Source organism: Microcaecilia unicolor, chromosome 6 (assembly GCF_901765095.1).
Source record: "Microcaecilia unicolor chromosome 6, aMicUni1.1, whole genome shotgun sequence".
In the NCBI taxonomy this organism is placed as follows: Eukaryota; Metazoa; Chordata; class Amphibia; order Gymnophiona; family Siphonopidae; genus Microcaecilia; species Microcaecilia unicolor.
In genome coordinates this window covers 270146731-270173532 of record NC_044036.1, presented here as the reverse complement: position 1 = coordinate 270173532, position 26802 = coordinate 270146731, and the positions used below count along the sequence as shown (strand labels likewise).

Here is a 26802-nt window from a genome sequence, read left to right as displayed (position 1 = left end):
GTGTGGTAGCCGTGTTAGTCCACTCTTAAGGTTATCAATAGAAATCATTCATTATTCATGAAATGAAGCCTTTTTATTTTGGAAACAAAAGCATACCTTAAATCACCATCAAAAGTAAGTTTCAGTCTCGAAAATGACATTGGGGGCCCAAGAGTCGGCCGGCATAGGTCAGCAATTTTTAATGCTCTGATTGCCGTGGGCTGAATTTGACTTGGATATTCATGCACCGGTACTGAATATTTGGATCTTGCTTGGCCACTGGAAGTTATCCTGGAGCCAGCCAACATTCAGCGCTAGTGTCTGAATATCTATCCAGGCAAGTGAGGACACTATCTCTGCAGTCCTGCTTGCCTAGATAGGTATTTGAGCACCAGTGGTGCTTGGATAACTTCCAGGTCTGCCCTGGCACTGACCGGGTAGTGCTGCAGTGGTCTCCCCAGATTTCCAGTGGTACTATCCAGGGGTGGACTGACCATTCGGGCAACCGGGCAGTGTCTGAGGGCCCAGAGGCTCTGCCCGGTTGCCTGTCGCCACTGTCGTAGCACATTGCAACCCTCCCCCGTCCTACCTTGAAGGGCTTGGTGGTCTAGTGGCCTTTGTGGGGGCAGGAAAGAATCCCACTCTTTGCTGCATGCTGCCGCTACTCTGCATGGCGGTGCTGGCGCGACAGAAGTCTCACGAGACTGCTGAGACCCACGAGACTACCATGGTAAATCTCGGCAGCCATTTTGAAAAGCATAGCATTGCCTCTGCTGCTACCATGCAGAGTAGCGGCAGCGGGCAGGAAAGAGTGGGATTCTTTCCTGTCTCTGAAGAAGTCACTAGACCACTAGGCCCTTCAAGGTAGGATCGGGGAGGGCGGCGGCACAACGGTGGGGCGGCAGGCAGTGGCCAGGGGGGGGGGGCCCAATGATCTTTATTGACCAGAGGCCCTGACCACTGTCAGTCTGCCCTTGGCACTATCTGATTACATGCTGCTGAAAATCCAGGGATCACCTAGTCAGCAGAAAATAACCAGGTGAGAGCTTCCCCTGCATGATTATCTCCCACTGAATATTGGCCCCTACGTTTATTAATGAATTATCTTACATACAGGGTGCAGTCATGACTCTGGTCTGTCATTGGTATTGCAGGGATTTACCTCAATATGGACAGAAACAGTGGCAATCCTACTTTGGACGGACATTTGATGTTTACACCAAGCTTTGGAAGTTTCAACAGCAGCACAGGTAATAGTTAAATAAGTTATGTTTCTTATCCTGCATAGTCCTAAACAATATAATATAAAATGAGACAAAACCAAGGTACTTTCTTTGTGTTCATTTTATATTAAAAAAAAAATCTTTCCTTCTTTGGTTCTTTCCCTCTCTTCCAGCATCCTAATTAAACATTTTAGTGCCCAAGGCAGCAATTAAATTTGTCCCCTCCTGCTCCACTCCTCCTCCCCAGCTCAATTAATTCCTCTATCCTTTCTCTCTCCATGCTCAGGATATTAGGAGAAGAGCCTCACTCTTCCTGGATTTGGTTCACTGTTTGCACTTTGGTCATTATTTTAGCCCTTAAGAGACTTTATGCTCTGGACAGCTGCCCCCTTGACCACCTTTAGTTACAGCCCAGCTCTTTCTCTCTAAGCTGTGCCAGTGTTTGACTGTCTGCACTAACTCGCAGCTTGGCACCTCTAGTGTTTGATAAGATGCACCCTACACCAGGGTCAATGTAGAAAGCTGCACAGTAGAGCTACAAACGGATAGCCGAGTACATGGTTTCTACCATTTACCACTGCACCCTACAGAAAGCTTATTCTGTGCAAATTTTATGTGCACAGAACTTGCACATTAATTGTGGGATGGCTGCCAGACAAAGGTGCACAAAGGGTTCAGTGGTAAGTGCAGCAGCGTCTTGTGCGCATGTCCGAAGAAAACGAAAGTGCCAACACACGTCTGCGGCTATTGTTCTGCACATAAATATTAGCCTTGAAATTTTTTGCACTTTCATTTTTATTAGGACGTGTGTACATTATTGCTGTTAATTCCCGTCTGTGATTTAAAGTTACAGATACTGTTCTGGCTGGATAGAAAACAAAAATGAGGCATTTTAGATGGCAAGAAGGGCATGAAATCCTCTCAACCAACCCTTCTATGTTGCCCCAGATGTGGTGAGAAACGACTTGCATTGTGCACGCATCAGAAACCACGGTTTCCTTCAGTGAATTGCTGGGACATACTTAATGTACTCATTACCATTCATTTTATTGCTGTGAGTTCTTTGTCTTCCATGCAAGTTAACATCTGCGCACAACCCCTCTTGCATTGCTCATAAGAATTGCTATTCTGGGTCAGGTTCATCTAGCCCAGTATCCTGCTTTCAGCAGTGGCCAGTCCAGGTCATAAGTACCTGGCAGAGTCCCAAAAAGTAGCAAGATTCCATTCTACTGACTCCCAGGGATAACAGTGGTTTTCCCCCAATTCTACCTTAGTAGCAGTTTATGGACTTTTCCTCTAGGAACTTGCTCCAACCTTTTTTTAAACCCATATACATTGCTTTTTCCATGTCCTCTGGCAATGAATTCCAAAGCTTAACTATTTGTTGAGTGTAAAATATTTTCTCCTATTTGTTTTAAAAATATTAAGGTGTAACTTCATGGAGTGTCCCCTACTCTTTGTACTTTTTGAAAGAGTAAACAATTGATTTACGTTTACCTTTTCTAGTCCTCTCAGGATTTTGTGGACAGCTATATCCCCCCTCCACTGTCTCTTCTCCAAAATCAAGAGTCCTAACCTCTTAAGCCTTTTCATCCACTTAATCATTTTGGCTGCCCTTCTTTGAACCTTTTGTAATTCCGCTATATCTGTTTTGAGATGCAGCGACTAGAATTGCACACAATACGCAAAGTGAGGGTCCACTATGGAGAAATACAGAGGCATTATAATATTCTTTGTTTTATTTTCTACTCCTTTCCTAATAATTCCTAACATTCTGTTTGCTTTTTTGGCCACTCCTGCACACTGAGCAGATTTCAACATATTGTCCACAACGATGCTTAGATCTTTTTCTTGGGTGGTAACTCCTAATGTGGAACCTAGCATCAGAAAGCTATGTTTTTGGATTATTCTTCTCAATATGCATCACTTTCACTTATCTGCATTAAATTTCATCTGTCATTTGGATGCCCGGCCTTCCAATTTCCTAAGGACCTCCTGTATTTTCTCACAGTCTGCAGGCGATTTAGCAACTTTGAATAGTTTTGTGCCATCTGCAGATTTAATCACCTCAGTCATCGTTCCCATTTCCAGATAATTTATAAATGAAGCATCTGTCCCAGTACAGTCCCTTGCAACACTCCCATTTTCACCTTCCTCCACAGAGAGAATTGATAGCCATTAAGCCTACCCTCTGTTTTCTGTCTGTGAACCAGTTCCCAATCCACAAGAGAGCATTGCCTTCTATTCCATAGCTTTGTAATTTTCTTATGAGGGACTTAGTCAAGAGCTTTCTAAAAATCTAGATATACTACATCAACTGGCTCACCTTTTATCCACATGGTTTAGTCACACTTTCAAAAAATGAAAAAAAGCATCATAAGTACATAAGTACATAAGTAGTGCCATACTGGGAAAGACCAAAGGTCCATCTAGCCCAGCATCCTGTCACCGACAGTGGCCAATCCAGGTCAAGGGCACCTGGCACGCTCCCCAAACGTAAAAACATTCCAGACAAGTTATACCTAAAAATGCGGAATTTTTCCAAGTCCATTTAATAGCGGTCTATGGACTTGTCCTTTAGGAATCTATCTAACCCCTTTTTAAACTCCGTCAAGCTAACCGCCCATACCACGTTCTCCGGCAACGAATTCCAGAGTCTAATTACACGTTGGGTGAAGAAAAATTTTCTCCGATTCGTTTTAAATTTACCACACTGTAGCTTCAACTCATGCCCTCTAGTCCTAGTATTTTTGGATAGCGTGAACAGTCGCTTCACATCCACCCGATCCATTCCACTCATTATTTTATACACTTCTATCATATCTCCCCTCAGCCGTCTCTTCTCCAAGCTGAAAAGCCCTAGCCTTCTCAGCCTCTCTTCATAGGAAAGTCGTCCCATCCCCACTATCATTTTCGTCGCCCTTCGCTGTACCTTTTCCAATTCTACTATATCTTTTTTGAGATACGGAGACCAGTACTGAACACAATACTCCAGGTGCGGTCGCACCATGGAGCGATACAACGGCATTATAACATCCGCACACCTGGACTCCATACCCTTCCTAATAACACCCAACATTCTATTCGCTTTCCTAGCCGCAGCAGCACACTGAGCAGAAGGTTTCAGCGTATCATCGACGAAGACACACAGATCCCTTTCTTGATCCGTAACTCCTAACGCGGAACCTTGCAAGACGTAGCTATAATTCGGGTTCCTCTTACCCACATGCATCACTTTGCACTTGTCAACATTGAACTTCATCTGCCACTTGCACGCCCATTCTCCCAGTCTCGCAAGGTCCTCCTGTAATCGTTCACATTCCTCCTGCGACTTGACGACCCTGAATAATTTTGTGTCATCGGCGAATTTAATTACCTCACTAGTTATTCCCATCTCTAGGTCATTTATAAATACATTAAAAAGCAACGGACCCAGCACAGACCCCTGCGGGACCCCACTAACTACCCTCCTCCACTGAGAATACTGGCCACGCAATCCTACTCTCTGCTTCCTATCTTTCAACCAGTTCTTAATCCATAATAATACCCTACCTCCGATTCCATGACTCTGCAATTTCTTCAGGAGTCTTTCGTGTGGCACTTTGTCAAACGCCTTCTGAAAATCCAGATATACAATATCAACCGGCTCCCCATTGTCCACATGTTTGCTTACCCCCTCAAAAAAATGCATTAGATTGGTGAGGCAAGACTTCCCTTCACTAAATCAAATTGGTGAAGCAAGATTTCCCTAGGTTGATCCACATTGACTTAGTTCCATTAAACTATGTTTGTCTATATGGTTGATTTTCTCTGGCAAAGATGTCAGGCTTACCGGTCTGTAATTTCCTGGATCATATTATTTTTTGTTTGTTGGCCATTTTTATCAGCAGGTTTCAGGTGTAGCGATAGGGGCGGCGTTCACTCCCACAATCACTAACCTATTTATGACCTTTTTTTTTTAAGAAAAATGGGTTTACCCTTCTGTGTTTTTTGCTTCATGTGGCTGCTGGCTTCATTATATTGACAATATTTTTTGTGTTTGGTTGGGATCTGCAGAAATGTTGCAAACGTTTGTGGGTTATTTGAATCAATGCCATTCTTCTATCCAATTTGATATGAAATTTCACTCTATAACAGTTATGTTCTTAGATGTACAAGTATGTTTGAAAGATCACACTGTTAGTACTTCTATATTTATGAAACCCACGGACAGAAACTCCCTGCTACACTATACTAGTATGAATCCATATCACATGAGGGATAATATTCCTTTCTCTCAATTTTTGTGTTATCGCAGTATTTGCAGAATAGATGATGAGTATAAAGAGACATCTGAGTTATTGGTGGATAAATTTTTAGACAAGAAATATCCTTTGACCACAGTTTAAAAAAGCGCAGAAATGAGCGTATTATAACCCTAGAGATAACTGTTGCGTTATCAGAGAAGTTCTGCAGAAGAGATATTGATCTTTGTAGAGAAGTAGACTTCTATGACTGATTTGGTTTGGAAAAAAATTCAACCCCATTTAACATTGCTGGATTTGCATCCTTGTTTTCAAGGTGTGAAGATAAGTTTTGCCTATGAGAGGAATTGTAACTTAGGTTAAGTTCTAATGACATTCAGACTGCAGTAGATAGTCATCTTGTGGGAGAAGTTGGACATTGGAGATATGGCCATTGTACTGTATGTAGTATTATGATGGAGCTATTGGTTTTCTGTCATACTTACTCTGGGAAGAAATGTGTATTAAGAAGTCTCACTTCTTGTCAGTCGATGAATGTCATTTATCTGTTACAGTGTCCATGTGGGCTAATTTATATTGGACAAACGTCTAGACTTTTAAAGACACAGCTCATAGAGCATTGACACTGCATTAAGACTAATAAAATGGAGGAACCTTTGGTTTCACATTTTGTACAATTTCAACATACTTTTGAATCTTTGCAGTGCATGGTGCTGAAATATTTGTAGATATCAGACTGTAGGGGTGACATACGTCAGAAGTTAAGACAACGTGAACAAAAGTGGATTTTTTTCTTCAATTCAGTGGAGCCTGCCGGTTTGAAAAGGATTGGATGGTCCGCATTTTTCTGATGCCCTCCTCCTAGGTTCTGATTGGTGATTTAAAAGATGGGGAGGAATCTGTGTGATGTCATGAAAATTTGAAAAGGGAATTGAAATCACACAAAACACTGTTTCTTACAAATTTGCATAAGTACGCCCACGAAGGAAGACACCAACAAAGCATACAAAAATAAAGTGGAGAAAAAAAGACCTTAGTGTGCTGAACACCAGTCTATTACAATGAGGTTAACAGTGAACCACCACAGGTCTAAAAAAAAACTCCACTTACAATATTTTATGTATAACAAATCTTCCATTGTCATAGCGCAAAAAAAAAAAAGGGAACAGTTCAACATATAGCTAAAAGTAGTAATAAGGTATACTGTAATCCACTTAGCTGAATCGTCACATAGCCAATGCACAGGATTCACAGAAATCGATATCCATAATCTTTTTAGCAACACTCGTCCGATTTTCTCAACAGGCTGCCCTATCAAGATTTAAGTCACCAAAACATAGAGCAAAATAGTGTTCACTTACCCAGAGAGATGTCCTCTTCTGTGAGTACGCCCTCAGAAAAGCTCAACCAAGTAACTTGCATGTACAACCCTCTGTAACCATGCAATAGGGTTTGCAATAGCTTTCTGCAATGGCCTCTCCATGCATCACCTTAAAATTATTTTTTTGGTATCCTTTTTTGACAGTGTGGGAAAGCATTACTACAGATCATATTTACTTTAGCCTTTCTTAAACATGAGTATTTTTTTCTTTTGATTTTAATAGATATGCTATTATAAATGCTCTTTTGCCCTTCCCTTGAATCCAGGCAGGTGCTTGACAACAGATATGGCCTTAAGCGATGGCAGATTGGGGAGATTGCTTCCAAAATTGGACAGCTCTACTACCACTATTAGTAAGTAAACAAGGTTGCAAATTACATCCTTGTTCTCTGACAAGTCTCACACTGGCTGATACTCAAAACTATTTAATCGGCCAGGAATGGCTCCTGGCTGGTTAAATAGTGTTTTAGCACCTAACCGGATATTCAGTGGGAGATAATCGGTTATCTTCTGCTGAATATCTCTTATTGTTTGGTTATTAAATTTGCTATACTGCTTTTGTTGCAGGCAAATTAAAGCAGTTAGTGGCTAGCTGCTAACACGACTTGGCCGTTTAGGTGTGGATATTCAGCACCAGACCGACTATATATAGCGGTTAAAATAAGCCTGCTATTTATGCGGCCTATCTTTAAAAGCTGAGCACTTAACTGGTTAGCACTGAATATCGGCTTAACCAGTTAAGTTGCCTTGGTCAAAAATGAAACCAGATATTCAATGCCAGTCGCTGCATATGCTCCAGCATTGAGTATCCAGTCTGACCGCTGGTGTTGGGCAGTCACCGTGCAGCCCGTCTGCTGAATATCGGGGGTCAGTGTCATCTAAGCCTACTGCTGGGAAGCTGGGGAATGTGGCAGTGGGTAGACAAGTTGGTATCTGGCAGTTTGCTTTTGCTGTGGTCTTATTGGCACAGTTTGCTGTTCTCAGTCTTCCCAGGATCTCATGGCACAGTCACCAGAAAATGAAGCAGTCAAGTTTTACTCCCACTCCTGGGATGCATTAGCCATCCCTATCCTCCAAACCTCAACTTGATTGGTTAAGCGAGTCACTGAACCACTAGGACTTGTCACCAGATCTTTTCTACTTTCTAATGCTTGTGGGGAATATTGGCCTTGATTTGTCGAGGTCTTTTCTTCTTAGACCAGTGCGCTTCATTGTAAGATGACTATGGTGGTAGCGGGGGCACTGGCAGCACCCATCAGCCCTGTGCAGCTCTGTCTGTGTTCCCCCAGTACACATGTTCACCTGACCTTCTCTGGAGGCACCATGCCAGCACCGACATTGGAACAGCTTCTCTGTTTTCCTTCAGGATTGCATGGTTTTCTGTGAGTTTGAGCCACGTGGTGTAGAAATCCCTGTGTTTTACTCATGGAACTGGGTAACAGTGGAGGAGTTTGGACACCTTGCATGACTCTCAGTGATTTTGCACCACAATGCCAGTAGAAAACAGAGCAGCTGTTCCAGAGGTGGCACCATCAACAAGAATCTGGGGAAGGTGAAGAAAGAATAAACAACCTGGAGAGGCTGATGACAGAATGATGGTGGCTGTAAGAGAGGATAATGGATGTTGAGAGTCACTGAGATAGTGTTGGGGAAGAGATGCTGGTGAGAGTTCTTGGGGTCGTGGAGAGTATGTTGGCAGAGATAAGATGGGCTGAGGAAGGTAGCGAGGCACTGAGTATGGGGGGGGGGGGGGGGAATTGGACTTTGTTTTAGTTACACAGGCTACTCTAACTATATAATTAGAGAGGCAGTCCACACCCTTTTGGGGTATAGCCCAGGGTGCGGAGCACTGGTTGCTTTGTGGTCCTGGCTCTCACACTGAAGTGTTTTTGTCAAAGTGCCAACCCCCCCCCCTCTTTTTTTTTTTTTTTAAATAGTGAAGAATATTGCTATAGACATAGTAAGGGAGAATAAACCTTCGTGAATCAAGCATTTATGTGCCTCCAATGAACAAAATGTTTGCAACATCTGAAAGACATCCTGGCACATCCAAAAGTGTAGGAGCCAAACTAATAGAGTGCCAGCCCCTTGGGGACTGAGCTAGGAGTGGCTACATACAGGTGCAGCACAGACTGGTGACCCCTCCTGTGGCCGCTAATTTAATGTTTCCTGTACTGAGTTGATGTGTTTTTTCCCACAGCCTGCGCACTTCTGAAACCAGCTACCTGAACGAGGCGCTGTCTTTTTACTCTGCTATAAGGCAGAGATCCTACTACTCCCAAGTCAGCAAGGAGGACAGGTGAGTGGACATTGGTCATTTTACAATGTTAACTTAACCCTATATCCAGCGTCAGACGTGCTCAGAGAATTAACTGATGTACCAAGAGTTGCCCACATTTTATGGAAAATTCAGTGGGAAGGTTTTGATGATCTTGTCACTTAATTCTCTGATCTCTAATTAAACTTTGAGTCAGTGCAGGGATGTTAAATATCCCCAGAGGTCTCTTGCTGAAGTTCAGTAGCAGTAAAGTCTGAAACTGAGGAGTTCCTTTCTCAATAGCTGCTGTCTAGACTGTCGGGAGGAATTGTTACAGTGGCATTGAGAGATGTTATGATTTCTTAGACTGAAACAAACTGTGACCAGGAACACTGAGCAAGGAGAAGCATTTATTGCCTGTTCATCTTTGTCTGAAAAGTGTACTGTGGACCTACTTGGTAGTATACTGATGTCCCCTGTGCATCATGTTCATCAAATATTTTGAATCTGAAAGCAGCAACATAGGTTCAAGCATATGTAGGGAAGGTTGTTCCCATGGGCGGTATATCAAATTTTAAATTTTATTTATTTATTTTATTTATTTATTGCATTTGTATCCCACATTTTCCCACCTCTTTGCAGGCTCAATGTGGCTTACAATACATCATGAATAGTGGAAATATATGAGAAAGTCAACGTTTAGAATTACAGAAGAATTTTGGATAACATGATAATGATAAGCATGATACTAGAGTAACAGCAAATATTATAAGACAGTTCTGGATATGTGTGGAGGAGTTCACATTTGTTGATCTTTGTGGTATGCCCTGTTAAAGAGATGGGTCTTCAGTAGTTTGCGGAAGTCAGTTAGTTCATTTATCATTTTTAAGTTGCGCGGCAGCGCGTTCCAGAATTGTGTGCTCAAGTAGGAAAAGGTTGATGCATGTGTTAGTTTATATTTTAGACCTTTGCAGTTGGGAAAATGAAGATTAAGGAATGTGCGGGATGATTTTTTAGCATTCCTGGGTGGCAAATCTATCAGGTCTGACATGTAGGCTGGGGCGTCTCCGTGAATGATTTTGTGAACTAGGGTACATATTTTGAACGTGACGCATTCTTTAAGAGGGAGCCAGTGTAGCTTTTCTCGTAGGGGTTTAGCACTTTCATATTTTGTTTTGCCGAATATGAGTATCGCTGCAGTGTTCTGGGCTGTTTGAAGTTTCTTGATTATTTGCTCTTTGCAGCCAGCATAGAGTGCGTTGCAGTAGTCTAAATGGCTGAGTACCATTGATTGTACCAGATTACGGAAGACGTCTCTTGGGAAGAAAGGTCTTACTCTTTTTAATTTCCACATTGAGTGGAACATCTTTTCTTTCGTAATAGAGGGGCTCTGTTTCTGAACTGTAAAGTACAGGTCTTTACGGATGTTTCACTGCCCACCCAAAAAGAAGACAGCAATTTCTTCTGTTGAAACCTCTCGTGTTAGAACTCAGGACTTTGTTTTGGTTGACCTGTCCATGTAAATGTGTTATTAAGTATCAGTCCGTGAAGTATACTTTTTTTGATCCTGACCAATTGTCTACTTTTCTGAACTCTGAGAGCAGGGGATCTCCGCCTCGTCCACTTATACCAGTAAGAACTTCTACTCCATAGGATGAATATATTGACTTGTAACTTTCTGTAAGGTTATATTTCTGTATAATCAATAATTTCTTGGAATTTGTCCTTGTCCTCCTTGTTTTCAACTTGTACACCGGGTTGAGAGGTTTTCATATATTGCTTTGTCTTTGTAAAATTTTACTATTTCTTGTGTGGAACCTTTCTTATTTCTGTATCAAGAGTTTTCTTGGAATATTTATGTTTAAATTTCTTATAAATAAAAAAGTTTAAACAATTTTTAAATAAAACTTGGAAAAAAATTTGGAAATGCATTCTCAGAGTAGCCCAGTTGCACAGGGAACTTGATTAACCTGGAGAGTCTCACAGCCGTCATGTGCAGTATGACCTTCAGCAAGTCTTCAAAACTTAAGTGACTGAGTAAAGGACACTCATAGTCTTAAAATACCTCGGTCATGTGTAACAAAATGATAGAGATAAATGGTATGTGTACAGGAAGCCACTAAAAACTCAACTTTTCAGAAAGGCATACCCCACAGAACCGAAATAAACACCAAACAATGAAACACAACAATTAAATGGACAATTCTCAATCTCTTGACACATAATCCCACCCCTGCAACCTGCATGGGACAAACCTCTCCAAATCAAATCAATTGTACTATTTTTTTTAAATTTTTGTTACATTTGTACCCCGCGCTTTCCCACTCATGGCAGGCTCAATGCGGCAGGCAATGGAGGGTTAAGTGACTTGCCCAAAGTCACAAGGAGCTGCCTGTGCCGGGAATCAAACTCAGTTCCTCAGTTCCCCAGGACCAAAGTCCACCACCCTAACCACTAGGCCACTCCTCCACTCTGTATTAGTTAACACCGGAGTCTATAACCACTCTCCGGTACTATGTAAGCCACATTGAGCCTACAAATAGGTGGGAAAATATGGGATACAAATGTAATAAAATAAAATAAATAAATAAAGAGCTCTTCTGTTTTTGTGCTGTGACCTTGTAGGGATGGTGTGTGCGTGGGGTGGGGTGGGGGAGTGTTTGTTCCACTGAAGACATTTGTGTCGATGCCATTCTTAGTTATTCGCGCTCTCATGTGGATGTGGCTCAGCGCCCGAGTGGAAAGGGGGGGGGTCTCCCCCATGCATGGCATGTGGTGTGGGGCTATAGCAGTCTTTGTATGGTACAAGAATATAAAGATGCACTTAAGACTGTCAGAGTGTTTTGTAACAATTCAACACTTCTGTATACTAACGTCTTGGTAATGTCTTATTTATTTATTTCAACATTTATACTATTATTTATTATTATTATTTATTGCATTTGTATCCCACATTCCCCCACCTATTTGCAGGCTCAGATACAGTTAGTTATGTGTAGCGATTAAGGAAGGGGAGAGGGAAGAAGGAAGAGAGTTGTTAAGGTAGTTATAGAGGGTGTGCATTCATAATTGAGTGGGCTTAGTGAGGTTATAGGTTTTCATTGTAGGCTTTGTTGTAGAAGAATGTTTTCAGAGATTTTCGAAACATAGTTGTTTCTTTGATGCTTTCAGGTCTGTAGGTAATGCATTCCATATCTGCATTCCAAACTTGTGTTTGTTCAATGTGGCTTACAATGCAGTTGCGACAGAAAACAATCTAACATTCAATTCGTACAGTATTCGCATAGTGTATTGTATAGACCGGTTATGGCTTGAGACTGCGTGGTTTCCCTGAAAAAGAATTTTGTGAAGAAGTGGGCTTTAAGGTGTTTATGAAAGTTCAGGTAGTTGTTCATGCCTTTTAGGTCTTTTGGTAGTGTGTTCCAGGTCTTGAAGCTTGTTGCATATGTTGATTTAAATTTTATTCCTTGGCAACTTGGGAGATGGAGGGTAAGGTATGATCTTGCAGCCCTGAATGCATTGCGTGTCTGTAATTCTATGAAGCTGGTCATGTATTTCGGGGCGAGGCCGAAAATTATTCTGTAGGTCAAGGAGCATAGCTTGAAGGTTATTCTTGCTTTGATTGGGAGCCAATGTAGACTGTGCAGTAGTGGACTCATGGTTTCTCAAAGATCAATCCCGTGGCTGTGTTTTGTGCAGTCTTGTGGCTGTGTTTGTGCTGTTTTGTAGTTTCTTTAGGTTTTGTTCTTTGCAGCTTGCATAGATTCCATTACAGTAATCGGCATGGGCTAGGACCGTTGCTAGGACCATTGATTGGACTAGTGTGTGGAATGTTTCTCTGGAGAAGTATCTTTTTATTTGCTTCAGTTTCCACATTGTATAGAACATTTTCTTGGTCACACGTGAGACTTGGCTTTCGAAGGTTAGGTTGTGGTCAGTGGTGACTCCTAGGATTTTTAGTTTGTCTGTTATTGGGAGTCAGGTTCCCATTGCATCGATGCATTGAATTTAATGTCATAGTTTGGTGACGTGAGTACCAGACAGTGTTGTTTTCTCTCTGTTCCATTTCAGTTTAAATGCTGAGGCCCAGGATTCCATGATATTTATACTGGTGGTAATCCTGGTCGTGATTTCAGTCAGACTCTTGTTGAATGGGATGTAGATTGACATGTCGGCATATGTATAGGGGTTGAAACCTTGCTTGGTCAAGGGGAGCCATCGTTAGGTTGAACAATATGGGTAAGATAGGGGAGCCCTGAGGAACAGTCTGCTTTCCATGGTGGGGGGGGGGGGGGGGATAGAAGAGTTCATCTTGACTCGGTATGATCTGGATGTTGGAAATCCTGTGAACCAATTGAGCACCTTCCCTCCAATACCAATTTTATCTAGAATTCTTAGTAGTATTTGGTGATCAACCATGTCAAAGGTGCTTGAAATGTCGAACTGTAGGAGGAGGATATTTTTCCCTTTGCTGATGTCCTTCTTGAAGTTGGCCAATAGTGTTATCAGCACTGTTTCCGTGCTGTACAGAGGTAGCCTGATTAAGACTTGTGTAGTATAGAAAAGTTGGTTAGGTAGGCGGTTAGCTGTTTGGCTACAATTCCCTCCATAATTTTAGTTCTGAGAGGTATGGATTTCTTTTGAAGACAGAGAGGGGAGGGCTTAAGTAAATGTTAGGCCCCTTGTGGCAGGCTGCTGCCACTTTAATGGGGGCCTATTCGCAACTGCTTCCCCCCAACCCCCATGTTTATAGTTATTATGGAAAATACTGAAAGGGGCTAATGCCTAACACAACAAACATGGCCTAAAGCGGAATGTGCTAAAGCATCATGTGTTAGTTTGAAGACGTGTGCGCTAACTGCATGGTAAATATTTATGGGGAATTTTTAAGGAGCATATTGGGTGAAGAGTGAGCATTCCTACACGAACCAACTAGCGCATATATAATGGAGGAGCCCTTACCTCCTACAAAATAGGTGGTGTTAAGTGCTCCTGTGGTAATTTTTAAAATGGCCACGCACTAATGACAACATTAACACACAGCTATTAATGAAATAAATAGAAAATTGGAGTTTTTATGGCTGCAGTAAAAATGATCTTAGCGCGTAGAAGTGACACATATAAAGGTACGCTAAGGCCATGTGTTACTGCAGCTTAGTAAAAGCACCCCTAAGTTAATTACCTTTTTGTTCTAATCTTCCCCTGATAACTAGAAATGCTTTCCTTTTACCTTTACAGGCCTGAACTGGTAGTTAAGAAGTTACGTTATTACGCAAGGTTCATCGTGGTTTGTCTCTTACTCAACAAGATGGATCTTGTCAAAGACCTTGTCAAGGTAAATCTGTTAAAAGTAGATCACAAAAGTTACTTTTTGTCTCTTCTCTGTGCCATTATAGTGCCCTGAATATCACCATGCAGTGTGTCTAGAAAAACACAGAAATCCAGCCCTATATAATGTTTGTTTGGTATAGTCCTAATTCTCAACCCTTAAGGGAAAGGGGATGGGATTTTATATACATTTGGTTACAATCAAAGTCTTATAGTGCATTAAAACTCACCTCTTCAATGCTGCTTTCGGCACCTAACCTTTTGTGCAATATAGTATTCCCTATCAGACGGACTCTATACTTGTTTTTAGTTTGTACACCTGTCTTTTAGATTGTAAGCTCCTTGAGCAGGGACTGTCCTTCCATGTTAAATTGTACAGCGCTGCGTAACCCTAGTAGCGCTTTAGAAATGTCAAGAAGTAGTAGTAGTAGTATTTTCCCTTCCCTTCTCCCTCTGATCCTTCTGCCCTCTATACTGACATTGTAATTGTAATTGTTTCCTCAGTTCATTGTAAGCCGCTTTGAAGCTGCTTTAAGTGGTATTAAGCGGGGTATAAATGTTCTGAATAAATAAAATAAATAAATAAATCAAAGCGGTTTACATATTATATACTTATTTTGTACCTGGGGCAATGGAGGTACAGGATTTAGGGGATTTTCCTCCAGTTTTTCTTATTAAAGTTACTAATTTTATGTACTCTTTATTTTCTGAACGATTTCTGCCTAGTTTTCTTTTTAGAACTTAATGAGGGTAATTTTATAAGTTTCCTATGTGTAAAGGCCAAATAGGTGCCCATTTTCAGCTTATTTTATAGAGACACATAGACACCCTTCCCTGAAATCAGAATTGCTCCTCCTGCGCGTACATACTATACCACTATTCTATAAATGGTGTTCAAAATTGTGCATGTAAATTTGTGCACGTGCCCAATTTGTGCGTACAATTAAATTGCGTAGTGAGCCAATTAGCGCTAACAATCAATTATTGGCACTATTGGAAACTATTTAAATTTATGCGGACAACTTGCTAGGCACTATTCTATAAAGATGCATGTGTAAATTAATTTTAGCACGTAATTGAAAAGGGGACATGGCCATGGGAGGAGTATGGGCAGGTCAGGAGCATTCACTAAAAATTCTCACAGTATTATAGAATACGGGAGATCCGTGCCTAATTTAGGCGTGAGGATTTACACTAGGTTTCAGTTGGTGCAAATCCTCATGCCCAAAATTGGGCATGGATCCCGGTGCTAAGCGCTATTCTATAAATGGCACCCAACTCTGAGCACCATTTATAGAATAGCGCTTTAATGCTCATTTTTTTGGCACCCAAATTTGCACCTGCCAAAAGCTAGTGTAAATGCTTGTGCCTAACTGATCAAAAATATCAATCCCAAAATGCTCTGTGGTAAAGATCAAAATACTGGCTATCAAAGAACCAGAGTATAGATTGTAAGCTCTTTGAGCAGGGACTGTCTTTCTTCTATGTTTGTGCAGCGCTGCGTATGCCTTGTAGCGCTATAGAAATGCTAAATAGTAGTAGTAGTAGTAGTAATCAGAGGGAGCCAAAGGAGATTAATCAGACACCCAAATATTTAACTAATAATATTGCAGTAAAAGTGTTTTATAGATAATGGAAAGTTCTCAAGAGTATAAACTCACCCAAGCGAGACTACACCGAAGTGATTTATATCTCTAACGGTGGACAAGCTTCTCGATCATGGAACTTATTCAAAGTTTTCAATTTTATGTGTGAACAAAATACACACCCGTGCTCTCTTCACAATATAATTAATAAACTACTTCAATATTTAAAAATGTTTCATGAAATATAATACAATACTAAGTATCTTAAAGATATTACTACAGTATACAGATACCTTATTGAGAAAGTAAGAAGGGAGTTATACCTTCTTGATATATACAAAAAGTTTTTCTCACATGTATATGAGGTTGGATGGAGCAAAGGTTGAGATCGATTCAGACATTTTAAAATATTGAAGTAGTTTATTAATTGTATTGTGAAGAGAGCACGGGTGTGTATTTTGTTCACACATAAAATTGAAAACTTTGGAGAAGTTCCATGATCGAGAAGCTTGTCCACCCTTAGAGATATAAATCACTTCGGTGTAGTCTCGCTTGGGTGAGTTTATACTCTTGAGAACTCTCCATTATCTATAAAACACTTTTACTGCAATATTATTAGTTAAATATTTGAGTGTCTGATTAATCTCCTTTGGCTCCCTCTGATTATACTCTGGTTCTTTGATAGCCTGTGCCTAGCTGATGGCAGTTGAGCACGCAAATCTAAGTATTCTATAATATCGCACCTACCACGTGTGGGTAGCGTGAGCCAAATTGGCACTACTGCCAGGATAGTGTGGGCGCCCGGCAGTAATTCTGAAATTGGTACGCGCTGTTTCCCACAGTAGAAAATAATTTTCTATTTTCAACAGCGGAGACATTTCTGGTGGTAATCAGCAGCGAGGTCACATTGGCACGCACTGCATGATTACTGCGCGAGTAGCAAATTAATCCTTACCTCTAGGTCAATGGGTGGCAGTAAGGGCTCAGGCTATAGGGGGCCAACTTTTCAAAATTATTGGGGGTGCTAAGCCCAGTGGAAATAACCCCTCCCTGGACACATGCAAGGAATTTTCTCAATATTGGGGGTGCTCAAGCACCCACAGCACCTACACAGTCGGCTCCTATGGCTCAGGCAGTAAACAGCTGCGCACTAAATTTTAGTACACTTTTTCCCACCGTGGTAAAGAATGGCCCAGCGTGCACCAGTTTCACACATCCACACTACTGCAGACCAGTTTTTACTGCAGCCTAGTAAAAAGGGCCCCCCTAATTCCTGAAAATGCCCTGACCTCACCGTGACCCCTCCCATGGCCACACTGCCTTTTGATTTGCATGCTATGAACTTTAGGCACGCATGTTAAAGAACAGGGCATAGGGTAGATGAATGTGTGACTCCTGATTAGTGTCAATTAAGTGCCAATTAAGCCCAATAATTAATGTTAGCACCTAATTGACTAATTAGTTTATGCACACATCTGTCATCCACACCCACATTTGGATGTGAATACAGAATCTGAGTGTATGCCCTCCTCCTACTCAGTCACCCACCTTTTATTCACAATGATGACTTTAAGGAGCTTCTCACTTGACTTTCAGATTTGACCTGTTGTTTTACCTCACTGGTGCCCTGATGCTCAGAACTCCCTTAGTAAGCCAACTATGCAGAAACTATTCCGCCGGAACAGCGCAGAAAACTAGCTTGCCAATGCTCAAGAGAAATGGTATGCAAATCATATGCGCACGGTTAAAGCGAAAGCAGGGAGGGGGGACGTGCTTGCCACATGCACAGAAGAGTTGCACGGAAAGCCCAGCTCCTTTGTGCATACACCAGGCAAACCTGAACATGAAGCGCATATTGGCATCTTTTTCTGCGCCTTTAAATATAAGTGTTTCATTTTCTTTTTTTTTAATTCGGAAGGCTTATATTTAAATGCAGGACACAGGCACCAGTGTGTGCTTTCACTTTCAGGTTTGCTTGGACTGCACATTTGTTTCTCACTGCTGGTTCATAGGGGCTTTCACAGGCTTCCTTCTGCTTTGAAATTAAAGAAAAACCGGCAGATTTTACAGAAAGAATCATGAGAAATCCTCTCTTCAAACATCCTAATGCCTGCTCTGAGCTAGCATTATTTTTGCAGCGGTAATGAGGCTTTGTTTTGTGCGCTGTTCTCTGAGCATTGAGAGGGAATAGGAAAAGACCTCATTAACATCCATTTGATTACATTAGCATGCTATTTGCACCAATCTTTGGCGCACTCGTTTGCCACACTAGAGCCTCTGAGCATTTCGCTCACTAATGTGGGCACTAGTCTGGCGCTAATGGCCTTTAGCGCCCGCATTTGCTTCTGAGCATCAGGCCTCTGGGAGACTTCAGTTTACATATAGATGATCCCCAACTTTTATTCTTCCTATCTTGTGTATCGTTTTCTTGATGTGGTCATTTGATTATTTGACTCACTATCTCACTAGTCTTTTAAGATCAGAGGCACGAAAGGTTTGCAGAAAGTTTACGAATTTCTCAGTAATTTCTGATAAAGACCTTTCCTCTATCTAGGGTTACCATTCGTCCAGATTTCCCCGGACATGTCCTCTTTTTGAGGGCATGTCCGGGGCGTCCGGCGGGTTTTGCCCCGCCCTCCTGTTCGGATTTCTGGACAAATGGGCGGGTGAGCGAACGGCGCCGTGGGTCTCCCCTCCCCTTCCCTTCCTTACTATCTGCCCTGGTGGTCTAGTGATCTCTTCGGGGCAGGAAAGAGCCCCCCATTTCCTGCCCGGAGTGCTGCCTTGCCCTTCATCCTTCTCGGTCTCGGCTGGGGATTCAAAATGGCCGCCGAGAGTTGAAGTCTCGGGAGGCTGCTTCAACTCTCGGCGGCCATGTTGAATCCCCATCCGAGACCAAGAAGGATGCAGGGCAAGGGCAGGCAGCGCTCCGGGCAGGAAAGAGGGGGCTCTTTCCTGCCCCGAAGAGGTCACTAGACCACTAGGGCAGTAGATAGTAAGTAAGGGGAGGAGAGGGGAATATGTGACAAGGGAGAGGGGAGGGGAATATGTGACAGGGGGCGGGATGAGGATCTGAAAGGGACGTGGTGTGGGTGGGGCAGGGGGGCGTATGGTGTGGGCGGGGCAGGGGCATGGTGTGTGTGGGCAGGGGCAGGGCAGGGGGCGTGACATGAGTCCTCTTTTTCAGAGGACAAAATATGGTAACCCTACCTCTATCCCTTCTTTTCTTCTGGATTTTGCTGACCATAATAGAGACCCATGTAGTTTCTTGGGACTCTGGATTTTTTTTCAGCCATGAACCATATGACTACATCTAAATTTTACACAGTTTCTTCAATGCTCAATAATAAGTGGCAGTACCATGGTCTTTATCTCTCAAAGAGACAAAAAAGATGGGCAGAAGTATGGTCACACCTTCCCCCCCAGAGGCCCTTTGACTGTGTAAAGAACATCAAAGACACTATTGTGAAGAGATAGCACTGATTTAAAAAGAAATATTAGTCTAAATTAACCACCACATGTAGCTCTGAACCAAAGAAGTTATTTAGTACCTACAGGAACATTATTTGATAAAGAAACCTGGCCTCTCACCTAATGCTTTTGCTTTTTATTGTTGTGATAAAATGTTGACCCTTAGAGAGTTTCTTCATTCTCATAAATATTCCCCAGATTCATCTACATTTTTTCAGTTGGTTACATTTTAACTAGGGCTGTATTTCGATTAAAATTTTAATGCGCAATTAAATGTATGTTATTTTTTTTCCTAATGTAGCTCCTTGTGACTCCGGGCAAGTTAAGTAACCCTCCATTGCCCAGAGTCACAAGGACCTGCAGTAGAGAAAAAGATGAATAAATAACATACCTTTAATCGTGATTACAAATTTTAATTGCTAAAATAGTGTGTTTACTGAAAATATGTTCTTTTCCTATTGTTTACAAATGTTGATTTTCTGTACTGTGTTTTCACAGCCTGATTCAGAAAATCAAGCCTAATTTTAACCCAGTTACCCACTTTACACTTTCTAAGGTGTTATCTGTTACAAATAGAAGAGTTGCCCTAGTGGGTCAGACCAAGTGTCCTTGTAGCCAAGTGTCCAGTTTCCAACAATGCCAGTTTAGGTCACAAGTACCTGGCAGATTCCATGTTACTTGATCCCAAGGATAAGCAGAGGCTTTCCCTAGGTCCAGTGGCGTAGGAAGGGGGGGGGGCAGGAGGGGCGGTCCGCCCCGGGTGCATGCGCTCGGGGGGTGCCGGCCCCGCTGGTTCCCTGCTCCCTCTGCCCCGGAACAGGTTACTTCCTGTTCCGGGGCAGAGAGAGCAGGGAACCAGCGGGGCCGACACAGCTCCGAGTGACGTGCACTCGGGGCGGATCGGCCCTCCCGCAGGTAAGAATGCGGTCCGGGGGGGTTGCGCAGCGGTGACCCGCCCCGGGTGCCATTAGCCCTTGCTTTGGCACTGCCTAGGTCTACTTCAACAATGATTTATGGACATTTCCTGCAGGAATTTGTCCAGACCTTAAATCCAGCTACATTAACTGCTTTTACCACTTGCAAAGAGTTCCAGACCTTAAATATATGCTGGATGAAAAACTATTTTCTCCTGTTTGTTTTAAATGTGCCACCACATAATTTCATGGAGTGTCCTCTAGTCTTTGTACTTTTATGCATTTTACTCCAGTCAGGATTTTATAGACCTCAATCATATTTCCCCTCAGCCAACTCTCCTCCAAGCTGAAGAGCCTTAGAGGCTCATTTTCAAAGCACTTAGCCTCCCAAAGTTCCATAGAAACCTATGGAACTTAGCCTCCCAAAGTGCTTTGAAAATATGCCTCTTAACCTCTTTAGCCTTTACTCATATGAGAGTGTTTCCATCCCCTTTATCATTTTGTTCACCTTTCTCTATGCCTTTTCCAGTTGCACTATGTCTTTTTTGAGATGTGATGACCAGAATTGCACATAATACTCAAGATGTGGTTTCACCATGTAACGATACAGAGACATTATGATATTCTTTGATTTATTCTCTATTCCTTTCCTTATAATTCCTAAGGTTCTGTTTGTGTTTTTGGCCACTGCCACATTGAGCAGGAGATTTTAACATACTTTCCAGAATGACCTTTAAATCCTTTTTCTCATTAATGACTACTAATGTGGAACCTATCATCATGTAGTTATAATTTTGGGGGTAGACTGACAGTGATCTGGGCCCTTAACCACCTATCATAAGTGATTAAACTAGATGGAAGCTAGGGCAATGTGACCCCCTTACTGCTGTGGGCCCTCAGGCACTGCCCTATTATCCCAGTTTTCAGTCTGCCCCTGATTTGGGTTAATCTCAATGAGCATCACTTTGCACTTGTTCACATTAAATTTAATTTGCCATTTGGTTGCCGAGTCTTCCAGTCTTCCAAGGCCCACATGTGATTTCACAACTTTAGTTTCATTTCATCTGCAAATTTGATCACCTCATCATTGTTCCCATTTCCAGATTATTAATAAATATGTTAAAAAGCACCAGTCCCTGTACAGATCTTTGTAGCACTCCACTATTCATCTTCCTTCATTGAGAGAATTGTCCATTTATATCTACTCTGTTTTCTATCTTTTAACCAGTTATTTATTTATTTAAAACATTTCTAAACCGCACTATCCAATTGTTCTAGGCAGTGCACATCTGAAACATACACAGTGAGAAAACACAAAACACATAGCAGAATACACACAACTACAACAAAGCATCACTAAACGAACACATCTTTACCAAGACTAATACCTTGCAGCAGTAAGTAAACTACTCGATTAGACTGAAAACCTGAGCAAAAAAAAACAGGGCCGCCGAGAGGGGGGTGGGGTGGGTTTGGGGCAAAATTCCCTGGGCCCAGCGCCAGCAGGCTTCTTCCTGCCTGCTTCCAGGTCTGTCCTCTCCAGCTCCTGCATGCCGCCCAGGACCCGGATGATTGCATTAATATGATATCTTTAAGTTTGTACTCTTATTTAACTTACTGTAAGCCACATTGAGCCTGCACAAGTGGGAAAATGTGGGATATAAGCAACAAATAAATAAATAAATAAATCTGGGTCCCGACTCCCGATGTGGACAGGAGCAGCGCAGGAGAGGACAGAACGAGTGAGCAGACAGAAAGGTGCAGGGGTGGCAGCCCGAGTGTGTGTGTGTGTGGGGGGCATGGTGGCGGCAGCCCAGACGGGGGGTGCATGCGCATATGTGCATGAAGCGGTCCAGTCCTGCCCTGGGTCCGGCTGTGTCTCTCGATGACCTCGTCCTAAACTGAAGGATGGGAATTATCACATGTAAGCTCATAGGCAAAGTATTCCAAATAGCTGTGCCCACAATCTGAAGCATTGCAGAATGGTTAGCTTCAAACTAGAGAATGACATGGGAGTGGGTAGCTGTGGCAATCTGCAGTTACACTGCGGGAATAGTGAAAAGTTTCCATGTTTTACCACGGGGGCAAACTGCAATTATTTCCCTGCCCCAAAGGAGCAGTAATAATCCCTGTATACACAGTAAAACAGATGCCTACCTTTTACCATTGTTTTACCGCTGGGACACATAATCCGACCTCCTCCTTTCCTTCTGCTCTGCTCCTCCTCCCTGCCTGCATGTGCAGGCACGCATACAGTCCTCCAACTGCTGGCACATCAGAGTCCCCTCCCTACCCACCATGCTGACATCACCAGAAGAGAGGATTAGCCTCTTTTTGTCTCATTTCGTGCTAGCACCAGCACCACACTGTTAAATAGCGTGCCACCACAGCAGCCATTTTGTGGGTTATTTTTCAGTGTGGTAGCTGCTGGTGGTAGTGTGGCTGGCATCGTCATACAGTACTTAATAGTACAGGCTAAGGAGAGAGAGTAGCGGCAGCGGGCAGCACAACAATAGAGGAGAGAGGATTGAGGAATGAGTTGGGAGTCGAGACTCGGCCAGAGGACTCACCCAGGCAGGAGGACTTAGTGCAAGGAGCATGAGCCCAGAGGGACACGCGGTACACTTGGACATTGTGAAGACCACGGTAAGGTGCCCTCCCAGTCCTGCCCCCCTAATATGCTGGCTTGTGCAGTATACAGATGTAACATAGTAACATAGTAGATGATGGCAGAAAAAGACCTGCACGGTCCATCCAGTCTGCCCAATAAGATAAATTCATATGTGCTACTTTTTATTTGTACCTGTCCTCTTCAGGGCACAGACCGTATAAGTCTGCCCAGCACTATCCCCGCCTCCCAACCACCAGCCCCGTCTCCCACCACCGGCTCTGGCACAGACCGTATAAGTCTGCCCAGCACTATCCCCGCCTCCCACCACCAGCTCTGGCACAGACCGTATAAGTCTGCCCAGCACTATCCCCACCTCCCAACCACCAGCCTCGCCTCCCACCACCGGCTCTGGCACAGACCGTATAAGTCTGCCCAGCACTATCCCCACCTCCCAACCACCAGCCCTGCCTCCCAACCACCAGCTCTGGCACAGACCGTATAAGTCTGCCCAGCACTATCCCCGCCTCCCAACCACCAGCCCCGCCTCCCACCACCGGCTCTGGCACAGACCGTATAAGTCTGCCCAGCACTATCCCCGCCTCCCACCACCAGCTCTGGCACAGACCGTATAAGTCTGCCCAGCACTATCCCCACCTCCCAACCACCAGCCCTGCCTCCCAACCACCAGCTCTGGCATAGACCGTATAAGTCTGCCCAGCACTATCTCCGCCTCCCAACCACCAGCCTCGCCTCCCACCAAGCTTCACAGGAAGAGAGCAGTAGGCCATCCCAGCCTCGTCTATTGCTGTGATGTAAGGTTCCAGTTCAGGAACCACTACTGATGTAACCATGCCTTGGGTCAACTGGCCCATAGAATGCTGTAGAGGCCACACGAACAGGCCCAAAAGAGAAAGGCGCACCAGGCACGGTCTTAGTGACGATGACGGTCACTGGAGAAAGATTCCAACATGGCTACATATTTTGTCATCTGGCCACAGGAGGTTGCTGTGGAGTTCCCAAGAATCCCAAGCCAGGGGAGGAACGATTCACAGGGGAGGTTTATCCTTCAGCACTCTTACTAACACAGAAGATACTCCAGTTCCAAGCACGATCAGTGAATTTACGGTACAATGCTGCATAAACGACTGGGTAGGTAAAGGATTTGAAATAAACTTGAAACAATGTAAACCCTGCACAACTGCTCTAGAATGTCTTTGGAATAGCAATGGCTGCAACAGTTACCATTTAAGACTGTAATCCTGAACCAACCATTAGTCCAAAGACTTTTCTGCAGTAGGAGGTTTATAGTGCACAGAGAAAGTATTATTGGTTTCATCGGTTAGAGTAGTCATTAGTTCATTTGAAGGGGCTGGTTATAGGGACTCCCTGAGCCCCTGCAGAGATGTTTTCACCTAGTAAAGGGCTACCAAAAAACACAGACATCATATGAGACGTTCGTTACTATTTATAATTTTTAAAAAATCATTAATTAGCTTGAGACCTGGCCTGGGAGCATTTAACATCTTTTCCTGTGCCTACATGAAAAGAAAAAGATGGCATGTGGGAACTTGCTTCTTTTGTTTTGTGGGAATGCAGTGGTATATTATAAAAATGCACTTGCCTTTTTTTCTGACTACTATTTCACAGAGAGGTAATCAGGGAAGGACTTCCTTCATGCAGAAGTTGAGAGAGTCAGTCTAAATGTGGCAACATTGTCCACTTCATAAGTTAATTATTCTGTCTTCTTTGTAAGTGGGGCATGGAAGGAGTGTAGAGGGGAGGAAGGAGGGAAGATGGGGGGGGATGTATCTTCTGTTTTTGCTTTATAAATGACAGTTTAGAATAGTCTTCCTTTTCATACTGTAATAAAAAGATTTAAATATAAAATCAACAGTTTGAGGCTTCTGTGGACGGGGAGTCCATGGAGATGTAGCGGTGCAGGGACAGGGCGGGTACAGGGATAATGTTTGTCCCTGTGTCATTCTCTACTTCAAACCTAACACACTTAAAGGAAGGAAGGTCCAATAAAAGTTATCCAAAGAACACAGACAACGAGATGGCTGATACAATCTTAAAGATGAAACTAAAGCCAGGGGTGCATCATTGTTCAAGGCATTAAAATTCAAGGTCAAAACCTTATACCTAATTCACCAAAATACACGAAGCCAGTGCAATTCTTCAAATCCAAAGTAATGTGATCAAATTTCGACAGTCCTGTCAGAAGCCTAGCAGCAGTATTTTGCACAAGCTGAAGAGATTGAATCATTGATTTTAAAAGGTCAAAGTACAATGAATTACAATAGTCTAGCACCAATAATACTAAAGCTTGCAAAACTGTCTGGAAATTTACCGCAGATTACAATTTATTCAAATGCCTTAATAATCTCAACCTAAAGAAGGTCTTCCTGATAACATTCCTAATTTGCAGTTTGAAAGTTAACTTGGAGTCTAACAGAACCCCAAGCTACCTACAATTTGAAGTGAAAATTGTCTCCATATCTGTGAAGTTTATCACACCAGGCTAACGCCCAATTCACAACAGAACATTTCAAAAATATGTAGCAAATTGGTGAGGCAAGACTTCCCTTGGCTGAATCCATGTTCATCTATGTGTTAAGTAATTTTGTTCTTTATATTAGTTTCCACAGTTTTGCCTTTCACAGATGTCAGGCTTACCAGTCTGTACTTTCCTGGATCACTCCTGGAGCCCTTTTTGAAAATTGGCGTTACATTGGCCACCTTCCAATCTTCAGGTACTGTGGACAATTTTAATGACAGGTTACAAATTACCAATGGAAGACATGGAATTTTATTTTTTGAGCTCCTTCAGTACCCTGGGGTGTATACCATCTGGTCCAGGAAAACTGTTGCTCTTTAGCTTGTCAATTTGCCTTATTACATCTTTCAGGTTCACTGAGATTTCTCTCAGTTCTTCTGTATCATCACACTTAAATACCATTCTGGTACAGTAGCTCCCTTAGATCTTCCTCAGTAGAGACTGAAGCCAGGGGCAGCGGAATGCCTTTTTGTTTGGGGGGGGAGGCAAGCTCCACCCCAACCACACACCCCCAACCACACCCAAGCTCTGCCCCAGCTCCAGAGTACCTACCATCCCATAGTCACCCCCTCCCATGGCATCCAGCCTTCCCTACCTTTGAACCCCCCACCATGGTGCCCAGCATTTCTCTCTTCCCCTGCCCTATAGTCTCCAGCACTTCTCTCCACCTCCCCACCCCCGTGACATTTCTTACCTTCCCTGGGGTGGCCATACTCCAACCGGGACAGCAGCAAATGCATAGAGACCAGCGGGTACGGGGCCTTGAGCATCTGTGCAAGCTCAAGGCCTGCCTGCTCCCTCCCCTTCTAAGCTTCCTATTTCATACTCAAGGCCCTGCTGTGTTGGTTGGAGTATCGCCACCCTGGAGAAGGGAGGTAAGGTACTAAACTTGTGGAGGGTGAGGAAGATGGAGAGAAGGAGAAGTTAGAGCAATGTTACCTCTAAGGACTGAAGTTGAAATGAGCAAAATTTTTATTTCATTACACTGTGAGCATTTCTTACAGCTGACACACACACATACGTAAACACTCGGGGAGGCTGGAAAGAATTCCATGAGCCATGCTCTACATGCTTTCCCTCATTGTTCACCTGTATTTTAACTATGTTTATAGCTATGAATTTTACTCAGCGGATGTATAGCACAGCTTAGAGGGAACACTGCTTCCCTCTGTACAAGCACCACTTTTAACAATAAATAAATAAATAAAGGGACGGTAGGGGAACTTTTGGACACAGCAGGGAAGGACCCCT

General features: G+C 43.0%; 1 protein-coding gene across 1 annotated transcript in view; it reads left to right on the top strand.

Moving 5' to 3' along the window:
- Nucleotides 1–26802, top strand: part of SCAI (suppressor of cancer cell invasion) — a 275975-nt gene that overhangs the window by 141285 nt on the left and 107888 nt on the right. The window contains 4 exon segments of the mRNA XM_030206106.1: nt 1134–1229; nt 7094–7180; nt 9028–9126; nt 14323–14419. Of these exon segments, the coding sequence (XP_030061966.1) occupies nt 1134–1229; nt 7094–7180; nt 9028–9126; nt 14323–14419 (379 nt within the window).